The 11,561-nt window shown below is 40.0% G+C and overlaps 1 protein-coding gene across 1 annotated transcript; it reads right to left on the bottom strand.

The window, feature by feature from the left end:
* Nucleotides 1–1,159: 1,159 nt before the first annotated feature.
* LOC137260493 (AP-3 complex subunit sigma-1-like) lies at nucleotides 1,160–8,588 on the bottom strand. The gene is made up of 6 exons (XM_067798168.1): nucleotides 8,391–8,588; nucleotides 7,540–7,631; nucleotides 6,138–6,249; nucleotides 5,035–5,106; nucleotides 4,139–4,246; nucleotides 1,160–2,367 (listed from the first exon to the last, which is right to left on the bottom strand). The coding sequence occupies exons 1-6, from the start codon at nucleotides 8,457–8,459 to the stop codon at nucleotides 2,248–2,250; spliced, it is 573 nt and encodes a 190-aa protein (XP_067654269.1). The 5' UTR covers nucleotides 8,460–8,588; the 3' UTR covers nucleotides 1,160–2,247.
* Between the last annotated feature and the right edge of the window lie 2,973 nt (nucleotides 8,589–11,561).

Genomic DNA, 11,561 nt, shown 5'->3' on the forward strand with positions numbered 1-11,561 from the left:
GGATTTTACTCCACTTCAGAAGCTTTGCGTCGAGGAATCTGCTTCAACTCCATGTCCTAGTTTGTTCGCCATTTTCATTGGCTATTATGAAATGATTAATATGTCGTACCAGGTATTTTTCAATCACCAAAATACATCCAGATGTATTTGTTGTCACAAAATATCTCCTGCCTTTCCAGTATTCAACTCTCGTACAAGCAACATACACACATTCTCAATTTCAGCCACACTTGCTTAACCAATGTGCATGCTGTTTAACGCTGCTGTCTCAAGTAATAGTCTGAACGACATGATCCAATGACTGATTTATGATTATGGACAGCTATCTGACACCAGCGTACCACACTAAATGGATGACCACTTTGTGACCTATGAACCAGGACATCTCAGATCCTACTTCGAGTACGTTATATGTAAGACGCCCCATTGAAAATTCACCAGCCAGTCGGTCCAGTGAATGTGGATACTTACTGGCCAAACTGGACTTTTACTAGCCACGGGTTAGCGGGTCAGTGCTTATTTTACGAAACTGCTTAGGCAGTAACTACTCTGGCAGGTTATGGTGCAGGTAAACTTAGAAGTATTAAGGGTAGATGGGGATTTGATCCCACCTCGATGGTTTGTTGACAATCCACAGAGACCTTTCGTCCCTCTCTGTCATCATCGGTTATGACAAACCAGTGAAATCTATCTCTCTCTCATTATCAGTTGTAACAAGCCTACACTGAAAAAAACACCAAAATGAATGAAATGTGGTCTTCTGCTTTTAATATATGGAAACAGGATACAGAGAAAACGGACCCCAGTGAAGAGGGACCCCCAAAAATCAAGAAATTGTCCTCATTCATATTTCATTATTATACAGAATGATAGATAAATAGAAGTAAGTCATCATCGGTTATGACAAGCCAGTAAAATCTCGCTCTCTCTCATTATCAGTTGTAACAAGCCTATGAAATCTCTCTCTCTCATTATCAGTTGTAAGAAGCCTGTCAAATCTCTCTCCTTAACCTCTCTCTCATATTATCATTGGTCGTAACTGGCTTGTGAAATTAAGCTTCATACATCAACAGGCTTTAGAGATGTATATTATGGACGACTGGCGCTAGACACTAAATTTCTCTTTATTTCAGACACTGAAAAAAAAAACAAAACTGACTGATATGTGATCTTCTGCTTTTAATAAATGGAAACACAAACAGGATACAGAGAAAACGAACCCCAGTGAAGAGGGACCCCAAAAAATCGATAAATCGTTCTCATTCATATTTCATTATTATACAGAATGATAGATAAATAGAAGTAAAATAAACTACATGTATATTTTCACTATATTTAATGACCGTTTTTCTTGGCTTAGAACCTTTTTTTCTCTAGCAACAGTAAAAGTGTTTCCTCATGAGCAGTGGCTGTTTTCTCGTCGTTCTGATTGGCCATCTTCACTGTGGTCCATTTTCACTGTAACCTACATAAATGGGCACCTTCTCATCCTAAAAGCATGACGTCCTGTCCCATATGTGATATCCATAAGTGATCATGTCCATCACCAAATGATTCAACAAACACTCACAATGAAGATTGCACATAATGCACGCAAGGCACGTACGCACCTCAACATGCACAAATTGTCGTGATCAGTCCTGATTTATTTCAATTCTACATCACATCAAGTGGACTACCACATCGGGAATAATGATACTTTCATAAAGATCAGTGCACAGAATTAAGGATGAAAATCACTCGACACTATTCTTGTGTTCCGAAAACACTAAACAAGAGTCATTAGAAGATGACAAATTCCTGCCTCTACATATTTGAAAGAACAAATCATCTGACAGATGCATTAAGTCCAGCTTGAATTGTTTTTAGACTAAGTCCAAATTATTTCCATGGAAACCAACAAAAATAAAATGCTAACAATCTGAAACTAGCAAAAGGCACCACTTTAGATTCTGTTTGATACGACTAACATTTCTTGTTGAAAAATGTAAAATGTTTTTTGAGTTTGAGGCTCCGGAAACGGATGATTGATGGACGAGGCAATCACCATATATGCCCACATTACACGCGGGGAGGATGTTAAAAAGCTTTTAGGTCACTCCAATTTCTCTTTATTTCGGACACTGATTCATCAACTCCAGCTTAACTTAAATGATTAAAATACATAGACACAATGTCAGAGCTTGATGTTGTTCCTTGATGGTGAGTCGAGGAGACATTGACAACGCATGGACATGATGAGGATGGTTAGAACTTCAGGTTGCCTATTGATGGTAAGTCTGGCAGTTTGATGTCCTTGATCTTCTGTGGAATGTTCATGTCCTTGACAGCCGACACAGCTCGAGCTGGAGCTGCAGCAATACCAGCCTGAAACAAAGTGAGCGAGTGAGTGAGTTTATATTTAGACCACACGCAATATTCCAGCTATATGGCCGCTATCTGCAAATAATCGAGTTTCGACCAGACTTTCCAGTAATCAACAGCATGAGCATCAATTTGTGCAACTGGGGACCGTTGACAACCAGTGTCATCCAAGTCAGCGAGCTTGACCACCCCATGCTGTTTGCCACCTCTTATGACCAGCATAGTCGCCTTTTATGGCAAGCATGGTTTTTTGAAAGCCTTTTCTACCCTGGACCTTCACAGGTACAGAAACAACCAGTCATCCACTTCAGGGATCGTACAGATTATCTGCCATGACATTTAGGCCTTTTTAGTGCTTCTCAATGCTCAGTCAACAGTTCTAATCATCTAAGTGAGTGAGTTTGTTTAATTTTACACCGCAATATTCCAGCTATATGGCGGCGGTCTGTAATAATCGAGTCTTGCTAAGACAATCAAGTGATCAACAGTATGAGCACAGATCTGTGCAATTGGTAACTGATGACATGTGTCAGCCAAGTCAACAAGCCTGACCACCAGATCCTGCTAGTTGCCTCTTACAAGTATGGGTTACTGAAGGCCAATATTCTAGCCCGGTTTAAGGATGTAAAGAAACACATATCACTGATAAACAGCTGAATACAAAAAGACTGGAGAGGAACATGAACTTGGTGCCCCGTGGCTGCAAGAGTTGTATGATCCTCAGGGAACTGAGATTGAAAATATGATGTGCAGTTGAGATTGACATCCAATGGCTGGGGGAAATAAAGCACTCTGTGCACGCATGTAGACTTAGCTACATCAATGCAGTGCGAAAGTTTTGCTTTGCTATGTAGATTAATTAACACCCACTGTCATTGCAAGGTATTTCATTAGGTATTAGTTTCATGTAAAATCATAACTGTACATGTCACAGTCTTTTTAGGACAAAAAGATATCAGTTAACAGTGTGTGTCATCCTCTGTATCTCGGTATCATAGTTTGGTAAACCTACACTAACCTTGCACTTAAGGACACAACGAAGTACGAGAACCAGGTCACAAATATTTAGTTTCTTCCCCAAGATTCGAACCTGGGCCTTTGGCAAGAGAGACCAGCATGCTAACTACTACACCACTATGATCCAAATAAGCGTCAATACTGGGTTAATATCAACATCCACTTGGGGTGTAGTGGTGAATGGGGAGCAAAAAGTCGTACCGAAAGATGTTACAATATGGTACCTATTGCTTCCTGCTGGGACTTTGACATTAATGGGTACAACAAGGACTTGTCGGCATGGAGTCAGTATAATGTGTATGAGTGAGGTATTCACGCTTAGCTGCGGCATGATATCTTGGTGACCTAGCACTATAAAACTAGTGTAAGTCTGGGATAGTACAGCTATGCACATACAAGCTTGTCGTCACATGAGTGAAATAATATTCTTAGGTATGACATTAAACCCCATTACACTTCACCCACCCCATGGATTAGAAAAAGGGTTTTTCAGTAATTCATCATTGAACGAGGAACTGATATGCAAAAATTACCCTAAAAAATCTTTTTGATAGAATGTCCTCGTGACCATTAAAACTGATGGTGGCTTTGACTTCTATGTAATAGGAGTTACCTCTCTTACCCATTCTACCTATCTCAGCTGGAGATTATTAAAATGTCAGAGGAAATAGAGGTGGGTAATTGCAGAGCCAATGGAGGAGATCTAGGGTTAGTGTTTATGGGTATCTGGGGGAGGGTGAAAGCCTCTTGTGACTACCTCTTGTTTCTCCATCTTGTTCTGCTCCTCAATGCGCGTGAGAATTTCCGTCATGTTCGTCTCCAGCACCATGCCACCCATCACCAGCTCCGCCAGGATGTAGTGGACCTGGGTGAGTGCGGGAAAAAGAAAGAATTGAAAGCTTAGATGCAACCAACAAAATAAACATATTCAAACACATTATCATTTATTTATGACATATACGATGCTTTGCTGATTATGAAAACAAAAAATAAACATAATTATAAGCATACAATCGTAAATCAAAAGTGCAATATTTTGAACTTGAGTTTACTACCCACGAAACAAGCAGCCGTGAGACTTGGCCCAGTCATGGTGGGTAGGCATGCACTTAAGTGTAACAAAGACTTTCACTGGCTGGTTCATTTGCCGATATGCTCAGGCAATTTGAGCGATTTGTACAGAGCTGTTGGGCACAGTACAGCTGTTAAAACCACTTTTCCCCCCAGCTGTGTTGTTTTAGTGAATCCTTTGAACTCCAATTTCCCAGCAATTTTTTCATTACATTACATTATTTTCAACTTCATAACTTTTTTATAATTCTTACTTTAAGCACAAACCAAAAAGCATCTTAATTAGCAAAGTTGTGTTTGCGTTGCATGTAAGCTTTAAAAAGAATCTCACACTTAACTCCTTTGGCAATCAGGTGGGGAATTATTTTTGTTTGTGACAGGAAAGGTCAAAATGACATTCATTCCACGCAGTCTAAAAATTGGACTGAAACCATATATATGCAAAATTTTTTGTTTTGACAAAGATAATTGGCTCAGTTATGTCCATAACTGTGATCAGTTTCACGGAAGGAAGTGCTATTAAATGTATAAGCCTTGTAGATGCTTATATATGTAGATGGAAACCAACACATACAGACATACCTTGTCCACATGGAAGATTAAGTCGAGCTCACAAACGTTCTCAAAACACTTGTCTAGTGTCTCCACAAATACCTGAAACATTGGACACCGGAATCACATGGTGTTACACACAAAATATTCAACATATTCAGTCTAATGTCAGACAACTGATGGGGTCTAAATGACTGTCATGCTCCTATATGCGCAAAAATTATAATGTACGGGTCGAACCTGGTTTGTTATACAGAAACGTGTGTTGAACTCAAGTTCAAGTTGTCTCAAAATCACAGACAGGTTGCATGGAACTCACTGTCAGTATGAGTCGGACTCCCAGTCATGTTTGTTCTGACTTATAATGAGGTTGTGTAGGACTGTCAGGTTGTGTTGGATTTTTACGGTCGTGTTGTGCCGGACTCACAGTCAGGTTGTGTTGGACTTACACTTGTGTTGTGTCCGACTTACAGTCAGCTTGTGTTGGACTTACCATTGTGTTGTGCTGGACTCTCAGTAAGTTTGTGTTGGACTCACAGTAAGGTTGTGTCAGACTCACTGCCAGGTTGTGTTGGACTCATAGTAAGGTTGTGTTGCACTCACAGGTTGTGTCAGACTCACATTCAGGTTGTGTCACACTCACAGATGGGTTGCGTCAGACTCAAACTCAGGTTGTGTCAAAGTCAAGTTGTGTCGGATTCACAATCAGGTTGTGTCAGACTCACAGTCAGGTTGTGCTGGACTCACAATCAAGTTGTGTTAGACTCACAGTCAGATTGTGTCTGACTGACATTCAGGTTGTGTCGGACTGACAGTCAGGTTGTGTCAGACTCACAGTTGGGTTGTGCTGGACTCACAATCAAGTTGTGTTAGACTCACAGTCAGATTGTGTTTGACTGACATTCAGGTTGTGTCGGACTGACAGTAAGGTTGTGTTGGACTGACATTCAGGTTGTGTCGGACTGACAGTCAGGTTGTGTCAGACTCACAGTTGGGTTGTGTCAAATGCACTTATTCCTACAATGATATACTCCTAGTCTTACTATATTTATGACTGCTTAGTTTTTGTGTCTTGTGCTCTGGGTTGTAGGGAATAAAACAAATAATTGTCATGTTTTAGTTAGTATACTGACCTGTATCAAGTCTAGAATCCCCAGTTCACTTTCCGAGGAGTCCACACAGAACACAAAGTACAGAGTGGCGTAGTGACGGTAGATCAACTTGTAATCAGAGCCTCCGATGAGCCTGACGTAGATAAAACATCTTGGTGACTTGCGGTATTTTCAGCAACATGAAAGTATATGCAGCAACTTTCAACACATCATGTTTTCCCCCATTCAACTGTTGCAGTTCTTTATTTTAAATGCAAGAATAATCCTGTCAGGTCTGTAAATAATCAATCCTGGACAATCCAGTGATCAATATTGTGAGCAAATTTCAACACTTACAGGGTCTTTGGCATGCTATGTAGGGCTAGGGATGAGTCCGATTTTCCACCAAGGTACCCCACCCCTTTTTACCCTACCCGGATGTTCGTAATGTTAATTCCTAACATCAAATTTGTAAGAAATGGCGACATATTCTTCAGCTTAGAGGCTAAACTTTTGAGTTTTTCCATAGCTTAATCATGTATTTAATTCAAAAGAAGTGAGTGTGACAGTATATCTAAATCTTCAAACACAATACAACCTTCTTATCATGAAAGAATAATCATACTACATTGTTTAATCAATAAGTCACATGATCATAACGGTTGCAGGTACTGAGACAGGAACCCGGGCCCAACTCATTATCCATACGTCCCAGGTATCTGGGTTACCCGTCTCAGCCCTTATGCTATGAACAAAGTTGTTCTGACCATTAAATGAACTTGGTAGCCTGTTACTAAGATTATAGATTATTTGGGAACCATTCTAACAGAATACCTGCATGGGTACAATTCCCTCACAAACATGTAACTCTTTCTTTCCTGTCCATTCTAAACAAGAAAAATATGACGATTATTATGTTAGGATATTCATATAGTGCACATATCCATGCAACTAGTGCCTGCTCAATACGGTGGCATATTTTTCCCCTCCATCCTTGGATGTCAATTTAAACAGCACATTGTATTGTTAACCTCAAGTCCCTTGGCAGTATACAACTCTTGCTGCCTCTAGATGCACTGAGTTTATTGTGGCTTTCTCATCCTAATGGGGTACCCAATTCACAGCTGGGTGGACTGGGACACATAGTCACAGCACTTTTGTCCAAGTTTACTGTACATTGATTAATGCAACTAGGAATTCATGTGGCCACCATCTGGTCACATAACATTGGATTTGTAAATTCTTTTGAGTGCATAGGGTTGTGTACTGAACGACACTTAGTTGACTCCATGGTTTTTACACCTGGCTTGATCCGGACACCTCACCCTCACTGGATCACAAGCCTGGTTCTTTTGCAAACTCACCTACTGCACCCCCAATGACTAGTAGTGTGGTAGATTGTATTGCAGTTTTAAAATAAAAGTGGGACTGAACACATCCTTACGTTCCCCCTTCCAAGAAGTTGCAGACATTGTCGTCTCTTTTTGACACGAGATGAAATGTTTCCCTGATGATCTGTTGCTGAATGTCTTCTGCCTGTAAAAAAATGTCAACTCAAACATGAACATAAAAAAAACCCATACGGATGTAAACAGTGTTCAAAGCTAGCAATATTACCAGAACACAGAACATCAACCTGAGAGAAAGAGAGAGAGACAGACAGACAGAGAGAGAGAGAGAGACAGACAGAGAGAGAGAGAGAGTTTGTATATGGATTAATGAGATGTGGACTACTGTAGTAAATATGAATGTGCTCGAACTTGGTAAGGGTTCCACCTGTATCCCCAACCAGATCGAAAGCTAAAATGACAAACTGACATGCGAACCTCACCCTAATTATACATTCAATAAACTAGAACAAGTATTAAGAAAATTCAAACAACTAATATCAGTGGTGGAATATTACACTGGGGAAGGTAGTTCAGCTAGCCAAACGTTCAGCTGTTCAGCTAGCTGAACTACGGGGAAGGTGGATATACTCTATGTAAAAAGAGGGAGTTACGGGCGGAAGTTTTTCCGCGTACTGTAGTGCAAAGCTGTCTAGGTACATGCTGTACAGGAAAAAGGGGTGTGTCATTTCGGGAACAGAATCAGCTAAACAATAGGAAGTCAATTGAAATTTGGCAGGAAAATGGTCTGGTACGATATACTGATAATTTCTTAACAACAGTCAGTGAGAACGACACCGATGTCGATAGTACCAAGTGTTGTAAAACATTTCATTTGAGTGGAACAACGAAATGTCGAAATTCAGACATCTTGAAATGCGATGAGAAAATCAGAAGATATACTCACGTAGTGCTGATAAAATCGACTCATTCGAGGCTTCCCATGGTTATTAAATACGAGAATGGCCTTAATCATAGTGGAATTTGACAAAAATATAGTACCAAAACGCTAAATTCCCATACTAAACACTTTCCCAGACAGCTGGTGGCTGACCGACACTGTCACTTCCGGTAATGACATGGGAGGCTACTCTTGTCTACTTGTCACTTCTCTTCATAAAAATAATTTACCATCAAAATTGAGATGTCCAACCTGAGTTTTTCTCGAAAATCAGATTTTAATAAATCATGGCAACTAGTGACATTTTAACATTTTATAAATGAAATAATGAAATAACATCAACTAACAACAAACCGCCTATATCAGCTATTTCTACTAAAATTATTTAACGTTAACAGAACAATAGTGAATTCCTGCCTTAAACCAGGGATACTCTATAACTCTCTATATAGGCTCCCTGCTTAAACACACTGGTGAAAAAAAGAGCATTTGGACAATATTGTTACTGGATGTAAATACTTTTCATATCTATTTTGTTGAAAGTTTTAAATTGTGGCACTGGGAATGAAATCCCGGGGGTAGTAATCAGTAATCAGTGAATTGTGAGCCTGATGAAATAATTTACTTTATTCCAGTTGACTTTTTTACTTTTGTTTTTTCTGAGTAAATTTCTATTCACAAAATTGCAAATGCAATTAGACGTGTTTTCTCTATACATAACATAGTAATTGGCATATACGACCAAACATGAGCATTCGCTTCTCAAGGTCCAAGAAATACATGGTGTGTGCCACAGGGGCTTGTATCGCTTTGAAACGGCGTTCGAAAGACATATAGATGTATAGACCCTACCCTAGTACTACTTTTATATAGTACTAGGGTAGGGTCTATACATCTATATGTCTTTCGAACGCCGTTTCAAAGCGATACAAGCCCCTGTGGTGTGTGCCTTTTTCAGTCACTGGTCCAGCATGGACGGTTTGTATGCATTCGTAACTACTCGTCTCTTTCCGTGACCTACACTAGTACTTACGAGTGGGTTTGTATGAAGACCACGGTCTAGGTAATGGAACGTCTCTGTGAAGCTGTTAGTCGAGTGACGCCGAAGACCGTGATGATTCCCGACATGGGGACAATGTGTGAAGCCTATATCCAGTGTCCCCTGTCGTGATTTTGCTGGATAATTACTAAAAGCGGCTTAAAACCATGCTCACCCACTGTGTGAAGACTTCAGCGGTGGTGTCGGCTGGGAGACAGCCTTTGTGGTCCTGTGGAGTCCGGAGATAGCAATCGTAAGAGGCGACTTACGGGGTCGCGTGGTCAGACTCGCTGACTTGGTTGACATATGTCACCGTATCCCAAATTCGTGGATCGATGCTCATGCTGTTGATCGCTAGATTTTCTGGACCAGAGTCGATTATTTACAAAACGATGCAATATATTTTACTGAGTGCAGCGTTAAACGACAGACATCCAGCACAGCACAAAAGGTGACTGCTGTTTAGTAATGTTTATTAGTTCAGGATAGACAACGGGTGCAAAGATTGTGCGTGTTATTTTAGTACTAATTTGATGATTATTCTGAAAATTTGGAGCGCCAAGTTACTATTGCTAGCCACACACACTGTTATGCATTGATTCCCAAGAAGAAACCCAGTAATTATTTTTTCTTTTTCTTTCGTTTTTTTTACTTTCTGATGTTCCCATGGTTACAAAATCAGCATCAGAGATATATAGCACATTTCGTAAGGAGAAAAAATGAGCACTATATTAAGGCTTAGATGCAACCAAAAAGACAGGCAGGCAGACAGACAGGTGTCAATAAAACAGACTTTGAGTTTTGTCAGTGACAGAGGCCGCTTGTCACAGTCAACAAATCACAAATAAATGAATTAGAAATGTAAAAACCTGTTGTCTAAGAACAATAAAACTGCAAGTATGTCACAGATACTTAGGTAAACCTATTGTCATAAAACGATATTATCAATGTGAACAATGCAATATTTGACTGGCTATGGATCGCCGATAACTGAAGGTTGATCCAGTATATGAAATAACCCGGGGGCCCGCTGCTTGCTAGTTATACGGCGGGCTTGCAACTTTGATTTATAGGCAGCCTTGTGGGCCAAAGCATTTTTAAAGAGTACATTTTTGAGTATATATTATATATATAATTTAGCATATATCTGAGTACTAGTATGCATTTGACTACGTGAAATGTTTTGAAAATAATTTACAATTGTGGCAGCGTAACGATGTCTGTACAGTTCATGATCAACCACAGCGTGATTTCCACAGGTCAGCCGACCCATTTATCTAACACTAAATGTGATTGGGCTAGACAACCGTTTCAGCCTATGAACAATATCGTTCTATTCCGGTTTTCTGATACAGATGCCAGTGAATCAACACTGACTACCAAGTCATTGTTTTATTAAATTTGCTTTTGCACGTGTTTAATTATAAGTTTACCTCACTACAAGTAATTCATAAATTACTTTACTTTAACGCCATATTTCAGTTTCTTATTTTAAATACAGGGCTGGTTATATGTCAGCCGGGCCGGCATCATTATTTAGTTATCAGCGCTGTGTGCTTCCAGGCTTTTCTAAGAGTTTCATACACAGAAGTTGATCGCTACATACTAGCTGGGGTCGATGAGGACTTTCAGCACTTTTGGTACCTGCATGGACCCCAGGTATAGGTTATACGACGAGTATGTGCAGTTGAATCCACGAACTGGTTGGTTATACTACGAGCCGCGAATCCAGTTCGTGGATTCAACTGCACATACTCGTCGTATAACTTACACTACGACAATGAAGAAAGAACACCCCGTGAAGGTGAAAAATAGCAATAAAAGTTAATATTAACACGTACTCATTTTGTCACAATGCTTGCGCGGGTGTTAAATGAACCGTAGTTTATTAAACACATGACCATGTCTCGCAAGGTGTTCCCTGAATTTCTTTGTTTTGACTTAAAGTAGAATCTAAGTATAGGAGTTTCGGCCTCATCATATTACAACAGTATAATGTTGTGTGTCCTTCTTGTTATTCAGCGCCAGTGTGGGATTTAGTTTCTGCTATGTTTCGTGTTTTGCATGGTGGCACACCTGAGGTAATACGGCACAGACATGTAGTCACGTGCCCAACCTATCACCCGTGCACAATTATC

This window comes from Haliotis asinina, chromosome 13 (genome assembly GCF_037392515.1).
Source record: "Haliotis asinina isolate JCU_RB_2024 chromosome 13, JCU_Hal_asi_v2, whole genome shotgun sequence".
Taxonomy (NCBI): Eukaryota; Metazoa; Mollusca; class Gastropoda; order Lepetellida; family Haliotidae; genus Haliotis; species Haliotis asinina.